Below are 21,907 nucleotides of genomic sequence, written 5' to 3'. Positions count from 1 at the left end.
CGGGAGAAATTTTTTTTACACGGGCAAGCTGTGAAACAAAAAGTTGTTTTTAAAAATATTTATTAAAATTAATAAATGATTAATTATTTTTAACTATTTTAATTTTTTACTTTGATGAAAAAATTTTTGTCATTGTTTTAAATACAAAATATTATTTCTGATAGCTACAAACTATCTGAATATGCATTAAATTAAGAATGTATAGCTTAAACTTTTTGAATAGATGCATTAATTGAGCTGAAAAATGGTTTTTATTTTTTTTTTAACGATGGAATACTATTTTTAAAAATCTGAAAAAATTATGTGTTATAGGGGAGTACATAAGGCTTTGAAAAAAAATAGTTTCATAATTGTTCCAAAATTGTATCATAGTTAGAAAAAACAATTTTTTTTTCAAGGATCTTATAAAGCTATAAAACTGTTAATTATTTTTTTTGAAAGCTATTATGAACTCCCAAAACATACTAAATTTTTAGACCAATCGGTCAAGCAAATCCTGAGAAAAAAAAATTTTTCTATTTTTTACATAATATTTATTTTCTTGAAAACGGATTTAGTTAGACATCTGAAACTTTCAGGATCTTAGTATTTTATTAGTACCTACATATCCTCTAAGTATCATTTAAATATCTTTCCGGGGCCGATTCACCATACTTATACCCCTATGGCCTTTGGAAAAATTAGAATACCTCAATTGAACATTTTAGAAAATTTTAATCATCACCAACAGACTCAATCGGCTATGTGCTAACTTCAACTTCTCAATTCTTCACGATGTTGGTTCAGTGGACGAAATGAATTACAATTTACATAATATGATTGGTGATGTTATTGATAATGTTGCACCACTTAAAGAACTATTGGTTCGTGAATTCCTAAAACGTCTTCGTTCAAAGTTATACAGAATTTTCACTAGAACTGGCTTCGCTTATAAAGAGTATGCTAATCTACGTAAGTTAATAAAATCGAGAATAATTGCAGCCAAGAAAAACTATTTCGATATGCGTATCAATACCTGTAAAAACTCTAAATCACTTTGGAACGATTTCAGAAATCTCGGCTTAATTAGACGTTTTGATTCTGTAATACCTCCTGATTTAGATTTGTGCGGACTAAATGACGATTTTGTGAACTGTGCAACATTTATTAGTAACAACATTGATTATGATTATCTAGATAATTGTATAGTTAAATGTGACAGAGCATTTAACTTTCAAGAATTGGAAATGTTAATGTTAGAAGGGCAATCATTAAGCTCAAGTGCTATTGGTCCAGATGGTTTCACAATAAAAACATATAAAGTCTTACTTCCATGTTTTTTGAATTCCATTACTGACTTATTTAATTATTAATTAAATTCGAGTCACTTTCCGTCTGCTCGTAAGCAATCGTATATTATTCCACTACCTAAAACACGTGATCCTAATAATTCGGATTTTAGACAGATATCGCTGCTATGTGCATTATCGAAAGCGCTTGAAAGATATGTGTATGATCAAATAATGACATTCGTAACAGATAATGACCCGACTAGAATTTCTTCCTGATTTGCCTGAAGTACCATAAGGACTTTATCAGGTTAATATAAGGTTTGCCTTATTAGGACAAACCTGACAAGTTTCTTGTCAGGAACTCATCAGGATATCCTTATTCAAAAACAAGTTATTTGCCATCAGGTCAACCTGACGAGTTCCTGATCAGAACCTCATCAGAATATCCCTATTCAAAAAAAAGTTATTTGCCATCGGGTCAACCTGACGAGTTCCTGATCAGGACCTCGTCAGGATATCCTTATTCAAAAAATCTGTCTATCAGTTAACCCTGCGAGCCCCAAAACTTCCCGCTGTTTTCGAGCTCCTCGAGCTCAAAAACATTGTTGTGGATACATTTTCGAGCTCTTCGAGCTCGAAAATACTTTTGTGTGCCATTGTTTTCGAAAAAAACCGATTTTAGCATTTCTTTCTCCCACGATATCTCAAGAACGAATTGACTGATTTTAATGGTTGAGGCAGCAATCGGCGTATTTTATTGAGTTCTAGAGCTGATGAAATTTTGAAATTGTTTGGTCCAGTTGTTTCGAAGATATTCGCAAAAAACCGTTTTTTACTATTTCTTTTGTTACGTTTTGAATAATTCCCAATGTTGATTTTTAATTATTTATTAATTATTTGTATTGTCTATAAACAATGGTCACTGATCCTGGTCACAGCACCAATGTTACATTCTGGCTTATCTATTAATCAGACAGAATATTTTTAATTTTACCAGGTTGACGTCGTTAGGGTGTCGATAGACCCCAGGTGCGTCAGCTGTTGACCTTCTTTTATTTTATGCAAAAAAGTTTATTGACTTACCATGATGGGGATTATCGGCCCCATAAGTCGGCCCAAATAATCCCTTGATACGTCCTCTAGGTGCGAACGAGACGAGTTTTGAAGACTCGGTTCCTTCGTAGAGGAAAGTAATCCCAATTGGTCGATCAACCACCAGAGCTCGAAGGCTCAACAACACATGAGCTCGAAAGCCTAACAAAAACTTCCTCCGACTTAATTCTCGGACGACCTTCGGTGAGGTCCGCGATAACACCTCGAATCCCGCAACCGAGCTGTACCGCACATCCTGACCTCCTGCGTCATCGGCCTCGAAGCATGAATTTCGGATTCGGAAAGGAAGCGTTCAGGCTGCCGGTATCGGCGCCCGGAACAGGTGAGAGTATTGGGCTGCCGGTAGCGGCGCCCAATACGAGGTATGTGATTTTTGGGCTGCCCGTAGCGGCGCCCAAAGTTTAAATAAGGAGTGCGTATTTGAATAAAATACGGATATATATTTTGCTTCGTCCGAGTGACAGAATCAAGCCAGCAGGTTTGTGTAGAGTTCTTGGCTCTACTAGATCTTGTGCTCAACTCCCTTTTGAACGACTGACTTGATTCTGTCGCTCCTTGGTATTATACATTCTCAAAAATGTTAACGTTGCATCTCAGGTTTCCTATGAGAGAATCGTCGTGGCCCGGGTCTTATGCATCATCATCTGTTTAGACTATCCGCGAGCCACGGCGACTCTCTTATCACAAGAGATTTCCGTTACATTGTTGGCGGTGAATAGAAATAATATCGCCAACAAAGTAACGATTTATTAATTTATTGTTTAATTATGATTCTAATAAGTGTCGAACCGTTTATTTGCCCACTGTGGCGAATAAATAATTCGAGACTTCAAAAAAAAAATTTCTAAAAATTTTTATTTAAATTTAAATAAAGCCAGAACGTAACACTTTCTCCCGCGATAACTCTCGAACGAATACTCCGATTAAGATGGCTGAGGCGGCAATCGACGCGTTTTATTAAGTTCTAGAGCTGATTAGATTTTGAAGTTGATCGTATGAGTCGTTTCTGAGAAATCAATAAAAAACTAAAAAAAAAATTTTTTTTTCGTAATTCACCAATATTATCGAGTCTACTTGATCAAATGATCTGAAATTTTTAGAAAAGTTGATGGCCAACAAGCTCTTTCGATTGCCGCCTTAACCATCCAAAACGGTTCATTAGTTAAAATGTTATAGACCAGTCACACACACACACACACACACACACACACACACACACACACACACACACACACACACACACACACACACACACACACACACACACACACACACACACACACACACACACACACACACACACACACACACACACACACACACACACACACACACACACACACACACACAGATACATACATACAGACACTCGGACATCATTCTGAAAATAGTCAGAATAGCTTCCTTGAAAAAAAAAAAAAAAAAAACTATTTAACTTATTGCATCTTTAATTTAGAATTGAGAAAGGTAGGAGCATTCGATGATTTCGAGTTGGGTTCGAACCCAAGCTCTCAAAGACCGATACCTTTACGGTGCATAAGAGTACCCTACCTGGTAACCTTATGACCTGGATGAACCCTAAATCACCACCGTCCATCTTACGGCATCAAATAAATTATTTAACTTATTGCATCTTCAATTTAGAATTGAGAAAGGTAGGAGCATTCGATGATTTCGAGTTGGGTTCGAACCCAAGCTCTCAAAACGTCGACATCTGATGAAATTTCGATTTTCGCAAATCGGGGTGAAAACAATAACTTCCCAATTTTTCGAAAATCGTCGATTTTCTTAGCGGGAAGTTAAAAAAAGTTATTTGCCATCGGGTCAACCTGACAAGTTCCTTGTCAGAACCTCATGAGGATATTCTCATTCAAAAAATAGTTATTTGCCATCAGGTCCAACTGACGAGTTCCTGATCAGGACCTCATCAGGATATCCTTATTCAAAAAAAAGTTATTTGCCATCTCGTCAACCTGACGAGTTCCTGATCAGGACCTCGTCAGGATATCCTTATTAAAAAAAAGTTATCCTATTCCTTTAAATATTCCATTTACAGGCTAAAAATTAAACAAAGTACAAAAAAATATTATATAAAAATGACGTCACCCGGGAAAAAATGATCAGACCTGATCAGACATGAACAGGCATGAGTCTTCAGGCCTGATCAGACATGAAAAATGACCAGGCCTGATCAGGCATGTTCAGGTCTGATCAGGTATGTTCATGTCTGTTCATGCCCATCCGGGTAAAAAAATTATATATAAAAAATGGCCCTATATAATTATATATAATTATGTATAACTATATTCAATTATAAATGTATATAATTATTGCTATAAAAATAAAAAATTCGGGCGTGTGCAGGATTTGAACCGTGGACCGTGAACCACTGACCTAAGAGATTTAGTTGAAAAGTAAGTTTCGTATGAACTTCAAGTAATAAAAATCTTATAGTGATAGATTCTTGGTCAAAAAAATTTTAGATCTATGAGCAGACATGAACAGCCATGAACAGACATGAACATATATGACCAGGCATGAACAGGCATGGACAGGTATGATCAGGCCTGAGCGTATTTAACGCTTCAGACATGACCAGGCATGAACAGACATGACCAGGCATGGACAGGTATGATCAGGCATGAGCGTATTTAACGCTTCAGACATGACCAGGCATGAACAGGCATGGACAGGTATGAACAGGCATGATCAGACCTGACTGTATTTAACGCTTCAGACATGAACAGTCATGAACAGGCATGATCAGGCCTGAGTATATTCAACGCTTCAGACATGAACAGACATGAACAGGCATGATCAGGCCTGATCATGTCTAATTTCAGGCCTAATCATACATAAACAGGCATGGTCAGGTCTGATCATTTTTTCCCGGGCAATCATTGCAGCGCAGATTTTTTACTTCTTCATCAGTTATTCTTTGACATCATAATGAATACTATATTTACACTGTCAAGATCACATGTGTATGTCAGCGCAGTGGATAGCATCGAGGACTTTGAATAGGAAGGACGCAGGTTCAAGTCCAGCAGTCATCGGGATTTTTTAATCAATAAAAAATATGTTTACTTCCTCTAATTAATGCTCTCAATACAATGGATAAATTTGATGAGGATATCCTGGTAAGGACCTGATAAGGCAATCTTGATAAGGATTTGATGAGGATTTCCTGGTAAGGTCCTGATAAGGCAATCCCGATAAGGACCTCATGGGTCTTGAGCGTTATATCCATATCAGGATACCCTGATCGGGACCTTATTTGAAATAAGGTTAAACCAATAAGGACCTCGTCACCCTCGCGGATTCGGAATTACTTCGAAATCATGGTGAAATTTCGGTGAGATCATAGTGGAAAGATAGTGAACTCATGGTGAAATGACAGTGAAATCACTGTGATTTTGTGCCATTTGCTTACTGTGATTTTATTACCATCCGATGGTAATTTTATGATGATTTCACCATCGATTCATAGTAGTATCACAATAGCATTACAGTTCATTTACAGTAGTATAGCTGTAAGTTGACAGTGGTATTACTGTGTATTTACAGTGATTTCACTATCAGTTTATCCTGGATCTGCAGTGTTTCAGTCATGCTTTCTCGGTAATAATACCGTCATCATATAGTGGTTTCACAGCAGTCTTACTATAGATTCTTCGTGAAATCATAATAATATCGCTGTGAGTTGACAGTAATATTACTGTGATTTCTTAATTATTTAATCCTGGATCTGCTTAGTTTTCATCGAGATTTAGGGGCAATATTGAGATCCTATATTTATTGACTAAAGAAAATAATAATAAAATTAATAATAATATTATAATAGCAACAATAATCCTAATCTTGGTTTTTCGATAAATAATTTTTCTTGTTTAAAAAAATTATTTATTATCCCTTTGTACGACTTCATGTAATTCCTTTGGAGGATTAAATGCTATTTTGTTACCCTCGGTAAAGAAGGAATTTTATTTTTTTTAACGTATGATGGGACTCGAACTGCCGACCCTTCGATTGAGAGCAGCTTAAGTCATGTACTTTAGCCCGCTCGGCCACCACACGCATTCGGAACTACATAATTAATCTGTTACTTCATGCTATTCAATACTATATATACTCAAGACTAAGCTATAAGAAAAATTATTTTATTAAATACTATATAATTAAAAGAATTCGATATTTGTTACGTGTGTACTTACATCTTAATGTTCTTACTGCGTAACCGATCTTACCGTGCCTAGCTCAGCGTCTCTAGAAATTTAATAGGATGTTATAAAGGGTGTGGGTCGCTCAGTAAAGGAATGACTATATGTGAATTATATGGATATTTGTTTATTGGGCGTCCCTAAAATATGGGAGTACCCAGAAAAGGCCCTGAGAGTCTCTTTTACAAATCTAAGATAGCATAAATGAATCGAATACTAATACAATATTTTCATTCAACAATAGCGGCATGAAACGTATTCTTATAGTGATCTGTAATAAAAGCGGTAAAATAAGAGAGATATAATATTTATGCGCGAGCAGACGACTATTCGAATCAGCTTAACTATGGTAACTAACTCTTCTTCTACAATTGCATCCTCTGCTTCCAAAATATCCCTCCGCCGTTTCCCATGAGAACTCTTTTCGTGCTGCATAAGAAAATATCCCTTCGCCGTCACCAACGGAACTCTTTTCTTCCCACAGTCAAAACTGCTGACCACGCGAAACGTCTGCTCATCGCATTGTCTTTATAAAAGTAAGACGTAGTCTTATTGAAATATTAATCTAAATGATGTTCTCTTTATTTTTTGCAATATTTTAAATTCAATTTATACAGTTTTGAAAAAAAAGTTATTCAATTTTTTTATTTATTTATTTTTTTTCATAATTCTGAAGAATTTTACCCTCTTAAGCTTTTATAAAATTAACTAAATTAGATAAATACAGATAAAGTTTCGCTCGGAAATTCCTAAAATAGCTAAATGTATAATAAATAAAATACATATGTGCCCAAATATTTGCTAAACTTACAAATAATTATAGGAGCATTTATGAAATAATTGACATTATTTTTTTTTAATTTCATTTCTATCGATTAATGACATTAAAAATTCAAATTTGATTTTGAAATTGGATTAATGATAGATGTACCGTATCAAATCACTATCAACGTAGAGTTAAATCATGGAGAAAACACTAATAATTTGCTGTGAAAATATCATAGAGTCACAGTGCTAATACTACTAGGTCTCCATGGGATCACAGTAAAATCTTGGTAAAATCACTATGAACTAACTGTGAAACTGTTGTGAAGCCGCAGAGTTAACACCATCCGATTACTATGGAATCACAGTGAATTCTTAGTGAAACCACGACACACTTACTGCAAATCCATGATAAAGCCTCAGTGTTACCATTGTCGGGTTACCATAAATCGATAGTTCATCGACAGTAAGATTATCATGAAACTATAGTAAATTAAGCGTAAGCCTACGTAAGAATCACAAGTGAAATCACAATAGAACTACCATAAAATTACTGTAAAATTACTACAGACCCACAGTGACGAAATGGCACAAAATGACTGTGAATTCACTATGAAATTACTGCCAATACACAGTAAACTCACGGTAAAATTGATTTCACTGTGATTTCACTGTGATTTTACAGTAACTCCGAATCCGTGAGGGCAGGCCCTTATGAAAAATTCTAGTCGGGGATATCTCTAATTAAAAAATCGGTCTGTCAGTTGACCCTGCGGGCCAGCCCCAAAACTTCCCGGTGTTTTCGAGCTCGTTGAGCTCGAAAACACTATTGTAAATACATTTTCGAGCTCTTCGAGCTTGCAAATACTTTTGTATGCCATTGTTTTGTAAAAAACCATTTTTTAGCATTTCTTTCTCCCACGATATCTCGCGAACGAATTAACCGTTTTTGATGGTTGAGGCGGCAATCGACGCGTTTTGTCAAGTTCTAAAGCTGATCAAATTTTGGATTCGATTTATCGAGTCGTTTTTGAGATATTTCAGGAAAAATAAAAATTTTTTTTTTTTTTATTCTTTCGACAACGGTTTCTCTTGAACGAATGAACCGATTTTGATGGTTGAGGTGGCATTCGACACGGCTTATAAAGCTCTAGAGCCCAGTCCATTTTGGAATTAATCCATCGAGCACATTAAAAGTTATCAAAAAAAAACTTTTTTGAAAAAACTTTATTTTTGGAATATCTCTGAACGAGCCCTACCGATCAAGCTCAATTTTCTCTCGGCTTCAAGATATTGACAATCCGCGTCGAATGACACCTTAAAGTTCAAAATCGGTTCATCCGTTCAAAAGATACAGGTATTTACATGCATACATACACTCGGCCATCATCTTGAAAATAGTCAGAATAGCTTCCTAGAACCTCAAAACGTCGATATCTGATGGAAATTCGATTTTCGTAAGTCGGACCGAAACCAATAACTTCCCGAATTTTTGAAAATATACAATTTTCTTAGCGGGAAGTTAAAAAAAGGCCATTCGGCAGCGGAAATGGAAGTAGATTTCTCTTTGTTTAATTTGTTTCACTGTTCAAATGAAAGCTAATAATAAAATAAAATTTTTTTTACATTTTCTTAAAAATTCTCGAGATGATAAAACAAAAAAAATCAAAAAATTATAAGTATAATGAACTAACTAAATGAACTTCAGAAGAATTTTTGATGATAATGCACTATGTGTTTTGATTTGACGTTATTTAAAGATCCGTACGCATATATTCAAACTATCGGACCAATGGTATTCCGGACCCTATTTGAAAAATTATGATAGATTATGGTTTTAATGCTCGAGAATTCTACCATAAGGACGAAGGCGATAATTTGCTTTCAATAAAATCTACTAATAATATATATTCTAAGATTAAAAATTGATTGTGATACATTAAAGTGTCATACTTGAAATTAGTACTAATATTTGAAATAAAAAGCCTATTAGAATATCAAACAACGAGTAGATATAGAGAATATTATCATCATAACTAATGTTAATCTTGTTATTGATATATCATATCATTTATACACTGTCGATAAAACAAAATTGTACACGGGAAAAAATTCTGGAGTAGAATTTACCACACCAAACTAGTAAAAATTTTACTACACTTTGTGGTCGCCGCAATGACAACTGTAGTAACATAAGCCACAGTGTGCGTGATATTTTACTACTATACCCGATGAAAAAAGATTTTGTCTTATCATATATGATTATATATGTTCATATATATGATCATATATGATTATATATAATCATATATGAAGTTATATATAATCATGCATGATTATATATGGGGTCATATATAATTATATATAATTATATATGACCCCATACATAATTAGATCTGATCATACCTGGCTGTTATAAGCCCATATATAAGTATATATGATTAGATCTGATTATATATAATTCTATATATAATTAGATCTGATCAGATCTGATTATATATGAGTCTATGTATAATTAGATATGATCATACCTGGCTGTTATGACCCCATATATAATCATACATAAGTCTATATATGATCAGATCTATTTATATATAAGTCTATATATAGTTAGATCTGATCATACCGGGCTGTTATGACCCCATATATAATCATGTACAAGTCTATATATGATCAGGTCTAATCATATATGAGTCTATATATAATTAGATATAATCATACCTGGCTGTTATAACTCCATATATAACCATATATGAGTCTATATATGATCAGATCTGATCATCTATAAGTCTATACATGATTAGATCTGATCAGACATGATTGATACAAACCCATATATAATTAGATATAGGCCTATATATAATTAGATCTGATCAGACGTGACTGATATAAACCTATATGTAGTTATATATGTCTATGTATGATTAAATCTGATCAGATTTCATTGATATGAAACCTATAAATATTTAAACATATGTATATATATATACATAACCTGATTAAAAGAAACGATTCGAAACGATTTGCAATGTTAAATGCTTATAAGAAGGGTGATTCAAAAGTATTCAAAGTATTCAAAAGCATTAAAAAGTATTTAAAATTTTTTTTTTCTAATCGTTTCAACCGTTTCTTTTAATAAGGGTATATATATATATATATATATATATATATATATATATATATATATATATATATATATATATATATATATATATATATATTAAATAATATGACAATTTTTTAATATCAATGTCATTAAATTTTTATTCTGTCGACTATCAATCAAACTTAAATCCCCAATACTTAAAAAATGTTCAAAGGTTTCGGCAGCAATTTAAAAATATAAAGTATCAATTTGATTATTTGAGTTAAGTAATGCCATAAACGTTTCTTAATTGTAAGTGTATAACAGACTAGAGGATCAGATTACAAACCATCGATAACCAAAGTTAAGCAGCATCGGCGTGGGACATAAATTGGATGGGTGACCTCGTAGTAAAATAATTGTCGATGGCTAATGATTTTTTTTTTTTTTTTTATTTAATTTTAACTGACATTGATATTGATGAAGACAATAAATCCTAATTAAACTACTTAATTAATAATTTACAGATATTCTAAATGAGATTCTAAAAATGACTATATTCGTTCATGCATGATTATATAAAATCATATATGATCATGTATAAACAGATCAAGTTATGTATGATCAGACCTGGCCAATTTTTGGATCTGATCATATATAGACAATTATGCATGATCATATATGATTAGACAAAATCTTTTTTCATCGGGTAGGAGTTCTGCTTACTACTGTAATGTGGTAAAACTTTGTAGTTTCCACAACTACTCAATGTAGTATAAAATACTTATTTTGTGGTTTTGGGAACCACACAATTTTATATGAATTGGTATCTGTTACTATTTTTGGAGTATACGATACCAGATTACTTGTACAATCTACTCCAATATGTGGTAAAATGATTGAAAGAAGAAAATAACAGCGCCACCTACAACTTTTTTACTCCATTCTGTAGGTATTCTCAACTTGTGTCATTGTATTTATTACTATAAATAATATTATAAAACATTATAAATAATAATATATATAATTAAAAATATTTATATACATAATTAAAAATCGAGGCGTGCAATTATAATTTATATAATTTAAAAAAAATATGTATATAACAAATATAATACAAAAAAATTTGTTTTGTATTACCTGTCATTCTTCCTTTTGCTTACCTCACCTACAACTTCTATTGAATTTTATTTCTATGCTCTTATCAGTGAATCGTGATTTTAATGCAATTTTTCTAATCATTGCCTATTGAGTATTTGTTATTTATTAGAATTATAACTTTTAAATCGATGTTTTTTATATTTTCTATTAATAAAAATTAATACTAAATTACTCTAAGTTTATGCTTATACGAGAATTTATTAATTACAAATATATTTTTAAAATTATCATTATCGGGTATTGATAAAAAGTAGGCTTTTGAAATTTAAGTCCTTATTATTTTAAGTTATCCATTAATAAATTCATTTTTATATCATTTTAATTTGATATACAGCACTGAGAGAAAAGTCGATAGTCATTTTAACTAAAAAGACTTCAACTATTAAAAATTAGTTATTGGTACTAATGCGTTAGTATGGCTAACTATTCAGTAGTTGCACAAACTAAAAAAAAATTAATTAAAGCAACTAAAATTTTTCTGTCCCCGAAAATTGTTGTTTTAACTAAAAAAATTTAGTTGATAGTATATGAATTTTAAAATTAACTATAACTTAATTTTTTTAGCGTATGTAAATAAAAATTGTTTTTATTATAACTGCTGATTTAAAGTTAATATAAAATAGTTGTTAGAAATATAAATCTAGTTAATGGAACTAAAATTCTAAAGTTACTGTAATTGAGTTAAATGTAGGCAGGAGATGGATTTTTAATTTTTTTTCAAAACTTAATGATTGAGTAAATAAATGTTTTTAAATCGCCAAAAAGTTTTTCTCAAACATATTTTTTGTTGCAAAATTATTTTTTTCTAAAAAAATTAGTTTTCAAAGAATTTTTTTAAGAAATTTTAGTTGTTAAAAGTATTTTGAAAATAGAAATAAATATTTATATCAATTATTTAAGATAAATTGGAATACTTAAACTGCACTGTCGTACAAAAGTTTTCGATTTTTGATGTTCCGAATCGTTGAAAAAAAGTGTTCTCGAATCAAGAACATTTTTCTTGATTCGAGTTAACTTTTTTCGATGTAGTTATAATTCGCAACAATATCGGATAATTTTAAAAAACATTTCGGATCAATATTAATAGCTGACAAATTTTTTCCTTTAGCTAATAAGGTTCTTCATTTGTACGTTAAAAAAACCTAAATGCGGATTTAACTAAAAAATATTAATTGAATTAACTGAAAAACATTGTAATGATACTTGAGATTTTTGTTTGCTTTAATGAAAAAGTTATAGATGAATTAACTACCTAAGTTCAGTTTAACAAATTAAAATTCCTAATTGAATACAAGTTTAAAAATCAGTTACATTAACTATTTATATTGTTAATTGAACGAAAAAATATTTAACATAACTACTTAGAGATATTTATAATAACTATGTATTGGTGTTGTAGTAACTCCGAAAAAATAGTTGAAGCGCTATTTAACTGTCATTTTATAGTTAGATTTACTGGATTTTTCTCTCAGTGTGTAAGTCTGAAGAATCTAAGATTAATTTTTATATTTTTATAAGGTTTTCAATATCATAAAAACTAATGATCGTTATCTAACAGATATTTAATTAATACATTACGAATAAAATATATTCTACTATGTTGTAGAGTAAAATGAACCACAGTGGTTATTTAATGCTAGTTCTTATTACTACTTACTGTAGTAAATGGTACTACAGGTTGTGTACCACAGTGTACTAGTAACTGTTACTAAACGTGTAGTTATCCTATATATTACTAGTCAGTGTAGTAAATGGAACTCCATTTGTAGTAAATTTAACTACACATTTTTTTCCGTGTATATACCCACTGAATTGAGATGTTTAGATTTTATAAGTGTCACACTGCGATAATATGAATTTAAGTAGCTCCATGAATGTACTTAGAAGTAGGAGAACTAATGCAATAGCAAAATTTCATTGAATGAATGGTAAAATAAGTAATTTCAGTGGTCTAGGCATATATATAGGCATGAAATTTAAAACTTATTCGAAGAGCTTTCAGATGAATTTGATATAAAGTCGATAAGTTATCACATTCAAAAAATATTGAAGGAAGAATAAATCAAATTTTAAATAAATCAAATAAACCAAATGAAAGGAAAAATATGAATTTTGGGCATTTTGAAATGCTATAACTTCTAAACTAATCGACCGATTAAGCTCATTTTCAAACTTGAACAAAGTAGTCACCCACAAAATACGTATACTGTTTCAAGGTGATCGGTCCGAAATTGTGGCTATAATCAAAGTGAAAACCTGCATAAAATTAGTTTCTACAATATTTTGTAAATGTTCAAAACCATTTATCTATTAGAAAGAATGGTTAAATTGATGAGCTGTATAGTCAAAATTGTAGGCAATCGAACGAGCTTATAACGGGGTGAATTTAATAAATTACAATAATTTGAAATTTAAGTTTGAATAAATTTCCCGCGGTTGGTCAATGACCCAATAACCATAAACCCCGTGACCTAGTTTATCGACTTGTCACCGGGAGCGCCAATTTTGGAGGCTCGTCCTCCAGAACCAATTAGAATTAATCAAATGGGGATACACCCGATAATTGCCGAAAGGTCACGAACTGACACTTTTATTAGTGCGTGCACAAGGTGGAAAACACACACAGTTGGACGGACCGGCGTTGCAGTTAGACACAAAACCAAACTGTAAATTCAGATATCTATATACAAATTGAGCCAAATAAGTGTTGGAGAAAATTTATTGAAAAAGAACGTGTCAGCGGAAATCGACAGGAAGGCTGGAGAGACAAAGGACGCCACGAACAATTGGAAAGAAAAATTACAGAGAGGTAAATAAATTGTCGGCCGGTTGCCACAATTAATTAATTAATAATTAAATAATTCGTGGGCAGTCGCCATTTCCGATCTGATTAAAATAAATTACGAATTCTCGGCAGGAAGGCCAGAAATTTTGAATTAATTTACACGCGGTCCGTCGGATAAAATTCTCGGCAAGAAAGCCAGAATTTATTGACAATTAAAATTAAATCAAAAGTCAAATTTCTCGGCAGGAGGGCCAGAAATTTTTAATAATAAAATCTAGTTAATAAGAAAATATAATTAGAAAATTAATAATTTTATTTAATAAGAATATTATACAATTATAAAATTCAAAGACTGAAAGAAAGTAAAAGTGCTGTGAATTAGTGATAAAAAGAAAAATTAAAATAAGTAATAAAAATTTATCAGTAAATTGATGTCAGTCATAATTGTAAAAATAAAATTGTTGATGCAAATAGCGTCTGTCGCGGGCAGCAGTTTTTCGGTGTCAGTAAATTCACACTCAACAACTTGATATTCGAAAAACTGAAAGTATAAAAGTATGAAAGAAATAAATTTACAGTCGGGAAATTTTGAGTATAAAAGAAATAAAATTATTGCTATGGAAATTTTAATGATAAAAGTTTTGGAATAAATAAAATTTGAGATTAATTAAAAGTGCGTGTGAAATTAATCGGGAAAATAATAAATTGTAACCGCGTGTGTGAGTGTAATACAGTCCTGGGGACTCTAATGTAAAACGTGTGTGTGTGTGTGAGAGAAAATTAAGTTTCCTGTGGAAACGGTTTTAAATAATAGATCCTGGGGATCTGGCAAGTTGCCAATTTGTTTTATATAAAATTTGATCCAGGGGATCAGGCCGGTGGCCATTTCGTTATAAAAGTCCAGGGGACTCGTCGTTAACATAATTAAGATCCAGGGGATCAGGCCGGTGGCCATTTCGTTATAAAAGTCCAGGGGACTCGTCGTCATTTAATTAAAAGATCCAGGGGATCTGGCCGGTGGCCAATTTAATATAAAAGTCCAGGGGACTCGTTCGTAAAATTAATAAACGTCCGGTGGACAAAATTTTAGTTAATTAGTTGTAAGAATATTAAGAAGTCCGGTGGACAGAATAAGTGTTAAGAATAATAATAAGGACTAAAAGCCCGGTGGGCAAAGTGTTAATTGGTGAATAAAATCTAAAATTATATTGATTAAAATTGTGTGTAAAAATTAATTTAATCCCTCAATCTCCTCACTCTTATAACTTTCAACGACCCTGATTTATAATATTAACATCTCCGGTTCTGGAAGGCCGAGTCTTATCTTCCAGTGGCGCCCTTATTAAGATCAATTAATAAAGGGGCCAAACTTGGCAAGGTTGAGAAATACCCTGTTATAAGCTTTCACATAGAACAAACGAAAATAAGATATCTCTTTCCGTTTAGAAGTTACATCCAGTTAAAGCGGCAAACAAATTTTTTTTGAAAATTTTACAAAATTTCAATTAACTATAACTGCTAAACTTATTGGCCGAATTGGCTCATCTTCGAACTCATCCAAGGTAATCGTCTATAGAATAAGTATACTGAGTTTCATTAAGATCGGTGTAGAATTGTGGACGCTATTGTTGGAGAACGGCGCATTATATTATATATATATATAAATACGTATATAAACTTTTGAACCAAATGTATTTTCTGACTCAGCTCGTCGAGCTGAGTTGAGATATAGCAAAATTTTTCGAAAATTCCATTATGAGGACAAATACAATAGTTAGATTTCTATGCAATCTACTAAAAGGTATGTGACAGGATCAAAAAAATTTATATCCTCATGAATGCTATCCAATCCTGAAAATATGATTCAAAAGGATTCAAAATGATTCAAATTTTTTAATTCTGTTAAATATCATTTAATTCTAAAAATATGATTTAACAGGATTTGAAATGATTTAAACTGTTAAATACCCTGATTAAAAATACTCATTGAATAGTATTGAAAAAGATGAGAATTGAATACTTTTGAATACTTTCTATACGACAAGGTATTCATCTGGACATAAAATTAATATTTTTCAATTCTATTGAATCAAAAAATAATATAAGAATTTCTAAACTGTCGAGAAATTGAAAAAGATTCAAATGAATTGAATACTTTTCAATACCAAAAAAGTTTCAAATTTTAAGGTCACGTATGGGATTGAAAAGAATTCAAATGAATTGACATTTTTGAATCTTTTTGAATCCTTCTCAATACAAAAATAGTTCCATATTTCGGATCGAGTGTAGGATTGAAAAGAATTAAAATGAATTGACATTTTTGAATCTTTCTGAATCCTTCTCAATACCAAAATAGTTCAATATTTCGGATCGAGTGTAGGATTGGAAAGAATTAAAATTAATTGACATTTTTTAATCTTTCTGAATCCTTCTCAATACCAAAATAGTTCCATATTGGAAAGTATTGAAATGATGAAAGATTGAATTCCTTTCAATACTTTTGAATTCCATTTTAAGAATTACAAAGTATTCAAATGATCGAAATTTCAATTCCATTCAATACTTTCCAAAATCTCCGTATGGATTGAAAAGAATTGAAATAATTTTCAATTCTTTTCAATGTGTATTTTTAATCAGGGTACTGTCAAATGCTTGTAAATCCTAAAAATATTATTAATTGGGATTTAAGATGATTGAAAATTTCGATTACTTTCAAATACTTCTGAATCCTAAAAATATGATTCATAATAATATAAGGGGACTCAAAATTTTAAATACTATTTGTCACGTAGCGATTCAAACGTGAATCGCTGCGCGCGCTTTCCCATCTCACCGTGAATTGAACAACACCTCCTAGCTAATAAAGCGCATTTATTTATTATAATATATTATTATTTAAGTATTTATATTATTTTTATTAATTATTAATTATGATTTATTCAGAAATTATTGATATTATTGTTTATTATGTTCATGTTTTGATAATTATTTTGAATTTTATGTATTTAATCAATATTTTCATTTCAGTTAGTAGCACAAGTGCGCGTATATATTGTACAAAAATATCGACCGAAGGGAGAGTAAGTCGATATGGTGGGGATAAAAATCAATAAATCCCTCCCGCCACGTCGTGCACTGAAATAATTATTATTTTATTGTTTAAAGGGTTAATTATTATCATGTTTATGAATATTGATGAATAGTATTATTTAATTTATTATTATCATATAATTCAGGTCGGGTAATATGTTTAAAAAATTTATTTTAATTGATAATTTCGGGTCCGAGGTCATTAGAGGGGATAACACGTGAGTGATACCCATCCCTCGGAAAACCGACGAGGAAAATAATTAGAGAGGACCGGGCTATTGTAAAGGTAGAACGTGTTGTTGTCCGCAATTTTTAAGTAAAATTATTCTGGCCCAGTTGCCGTTATAAAAGTAATTAAATATTAAAGAGAGTTAATTTGGTATAATTAACTTTTTTGTTATATTAAAAGTATATAGTTTGTATATTGTTTATTGTGGATAGACTCCAGAAGTAAATCATTACCAACGCCGGTAAGTCCATTGTATTATCATTTGTTGCATCGGCTGCTTAGCACCGGTGACTTTCTCCTCTTCAATATACATCTTCTCTCAACAAATTTTTCTCTTAAGGCTTTTGCATTAAAAATCAAAGACAAAAAAAAAAAAAAAAAATTGGCAAAATGTAGATATCACCAATCGTCAGCATTTTTTCGGAAACGAATTTCTATTGTATCCTCCAAAGACCATTATTAATTTTTTTTTTTTTTTTTCTTAACTAAAGTTATAAACAAATGGATTTTTTCAAAGTCCGGATTGGATTGAAAAAATCGACAAAATGTTGATACCACCAATCGACAACATTGTTTCTGAAACAAATTTTTATCGTATTGATTTGTTTATAACATTAGTTAATAAAAAAAAGTCTCTGGACGATACGATTGAAATTCGATTGAGAAAAAATGTTGTCGATTGGTGGTATCAACATTTTGTCGATTTTTTCAATCCAATCCGAACTTTGAAAAAATCCATTTGTTTATAACTTTAGTTAACAAAAAAAAAAAAAGAAAATATGGTCTTTGGAGGATACAATAGAAATTTGTTTCCGAAAAAATGCTGACGATTGGTGATATCTACATTTTGTCAATTTTTTTTTTTGTCTTTGATTTTTAATGTAAAAGCCTTAAGAGAAAAATTTGTTGGGAGAAGACGTATGTTGAAGAGGAGAAAGTCACCGGTGCTAAGCAGCAGTGGAAGGAGTTCAGTGCTCGCCACTAGATGGTTGGCCAACTTATTGTGCTGTCCCTGGTGAGATAAGTATTTCAGAGTTTTTATATTCGATACTTGAAGACAATTCTGGTATGGATATCCCATACAGGAAAATACGACGGGGCCAGATATGGGCCACGCTTGGCGCAATGCTGTGGATCTCTGGCCCATGCTTGGAAACCCGCTTTGGCCCAGCTTTGGCAAAAGTCTGGGATGATAACAGGGTGCCAGGCTTGGTTGTTACCATTGGCCCAGGCATCATTGCCAAGGCTGGTCCATGCGTGGTGGCCAGATCTGAGCCATGCTTGCTTGCCAGACTTGGCCCATGCATCGACAAAACAAATAAATTTAATTTAAAAAAAATTTTATTATTATTATCCTAATAGAGTTTGTGTGACCATTAAAGTATAAACTATTTAAGAGAGGCAAATGACGTGAAAAAACTCGGTGAAAATTCTGCTGGGCTCTGGGCGCGAACTGCCGTCCTTCTGATCGCTAGGTTTGAACGGTAGCTACTGGACGAACCTACTAATGTTGAACTGAAACTTTTATACGTTGTACTTATTCATTTTACTACAATCACTTGGTTTTATGAAATACAAAGAGCTATTAAATAAATATTTTCGATTAAGAAAAAAAATAATAATTTCGTATTATTTTTATTATAATTACATAATATTTAAAAATAAAATTTATTAAATTTAATTGATTATTTATCAAGAACTCAGTTGAATTGTCTTGCTCTACCACCAATACTAAAAATAACATTTTTTATAAAAATTCATGAGTTATTTCTTACTTAAATTAATTTTTATAACTAAAATTATAAAATTACGGTTGTTGATTGCAAATAACAACGAACTAAAAAATATTTCAATTGTTAGTTGTAAATAATTTTAATCGCAATATTATAATATTTATTGATTAAAACTTATTTCAATTCAAAAATAAATTATTAATTTAAAAAACCATAATAATGAGTTAATTGAATAATTAATAAAAAACGTGGGTTAACCAATTCTGGCCCAAGAATGGGGAAACTATAGGTATAGCCGAACTTGGATAATCCTACCTTGGCCCAAATCTGGCTTGCCAATGAATGATCAAGGCAGGGGAACCTAGTCTTGACCTAAGCTCGGGAAATGATTGGAATGGCCATGATTGAGTAACCATTCTTGACCCAAGAATGGGCCAATATAGACGTGCCAAAGCTAGGTTCCCCAGTGCTGAGCCAAGGAGAGCCCCTTCGTTCAACTCTGGCAGCTCCTGCATGGGGTGCAGTGGGCTGGCCCTCACGAGGTCTGTGATTCGAGTATTGAACGAACGTGAGTTTTTTTTTTCTCGGCCGATATGCATAATAATTTACATACAATTTTATTTTTTATTTAATTATATACATTTTTTTTCTCCTGGCAAATCTAATCAACACAAATTACCTGGATGTAAGAAAATATTATAAAATGATTTTCATAAAAAATGGGTTATTCAGTCTAAGCCCGTGTTAGGTTTACCACTCAACGGCCAAGGCTAGGTCATTCAGTCTTGGTCCATGTTAGGGTTACCATTCAACAGCCATGGTTAGGTTACGCAAACTTGGCCCAAGTTAGGGTGACTCTAGGCTTGGCCAAGGCTAGGTTATTCAGTCTTGGCCCATGTTAGGGTTACCATCCAACGGCCGAGGTTAGGTTACGCAAGCTTGGCCCAAGTTAGGGTGACTCTAGGCTTGGCCAAAGCTAGGTTATTCAGTCTTGGCCCAAGTCTGGGTAATCATTGGAATGGCCAAGACTAATTACCCAGTTATGGCCCGGGCATGGGACAGTATAGGTTTGCCAAGATGGGCTTCCCAATAATGTCCCAGGCATGGCCCCGTCGTTCAACTCTGGGGCTTCCTGTATGGGATTCCTCTGTTATTTGACAGAGTGACAAGTACCTGTTTTGGTGGTCATATAGTAGATGCTTAACTACATAATGATATTAATAATTCCTTTAATAATTTTTCTCAAAAAAAAAAAAAAAGATAAAAAATACTCTCCAGTTAACAAAAAAAAATAGTATATTACGTACCTAGGGAGGAAAGTAGGTCATTCCAACCCGCGTGATATTGACAAAAACGCTGGTTGGGATGTCCTACTATCCTCCCGTGGTGCGTATACGATTTTTTGTCACACCAGGACCGAAAGTTCGTGCATATAAAACAATCAAAAAATAAATATTATTACTGCAGGTTAAGAAAAATTATATACTCAATTTTTTTCTATAATACGTAACAAATATTTACAATAAATGAATTCAGTTACACGAATGGGGTCCAGGGGCGAAGCCCCGGGCGGGGGTCAGGGGGCGCAGCCCCCTGAAATATGATTACGGGGGTCCGGGGGCGGAGCCCCCAGAGGGGGTTGGGGGGCGGAGCCCCCCATTCAAAAAAATACAAAATCGAAATATAGTTGTTTTAAAAACAACTAAACGAATTCATTTCATGTAAATAATAAATCTGAGAAAACGAATAATGTGAAAGTTTATATCACATTATTTTGTCACCTTTTTTATTTTCAAATTAACATCGATAAAATTAAACAATTCATTGGAATACAATTAAGGAATACTTAATGATAAATCGTATAATTTTTTTTATAATTAACAATATTTTTAATGTTTTATATTGAACAAACGAACGATATGAAATTTAATTATTTTCTTTATCACTGGCCAAATCTTTATTATTATTTATTATTAAATGATTTATTTTACATTTTTTAAAAGTCACGTATCGAGAGTTAACTGTCAAGGAGTCAATAATTTCTTCAGTAATTTGATTTTTGTTATTTTGTGTATTACGTTTACTTAATTTTTCCCGTTTATTATTGCTGTCATGAGGCCAATTGGAGATAGGTTGAAGTGGATATTTCTTAGAAGTATGTATGCGCAAGATCGGTTCAGAATGAGGTGATAAATTTGTATTTTCATCACAGTGAGATGAGGAGTCTAAATCCAAGACAGGCTCAGATTCTGGTGACTCTGGTATGATGTAAGAACAAGATGGTGCAGGATTTGGAATTTCAGCAGGTGGCATTGTTCCATTCGGATGGCAAGAAGAAGAAGAAGAAGTAGGCTGATCCGATGTTACGATTTGATCGAAAATTTTCTTCCTATTCGCTATCGAATGTTCTACGTAACCTTCTGCTGCACTACTCGACTTTCACCCTCCAAGTTGC

The 21,907-nt window shown here is 32.2% G+C and overlaps 1 protein-coding gene across 1 annotated transcript in view; it reads left to right on the top strand.

The window, feature by feature from the left end:
- The first annotated feature begins 794 nt into the window (after positions 1-794).
- The window catches only part of LOC130678524 (tigger transposable element-derived protein 4-like), a 38,413-nt gene continuing 17,300 nt past the window's right edge, over positions 795-21,907 (top strand). Inside the window, exons 1-2 of the mRNA XM_057485789.1 lie at positions 795-951; positions 1,102-1,278. Of these exons, the coding sequence (XP_057341772.1) occupies positions 795-951; positions 1,102-1,278 (334 nt within the window). The remainder of the gene's footprint in view (positions 952-1,101; positions 1,279-21,907) is intronic.

This window comes from Microplitis mediator, chromosome 2 (genome assembly GCF_029852145.1).
Source record: "Microplitis mediator isolate UGA2020A chromosome 2, iyMicMedi2.1, whole genome shotgun sequence".
In the NCBI taxonomy this organism is placed as follows: domain Eukaryota; kingdom Metazoa; phylum Arthropoda; class Insecta; order Hymenoptera; family Braconidae; genus Microplitis; species Microplitis mediator.
This window is presented reverse-complemented; position numbering and strand designations above follow the sequence as displayed.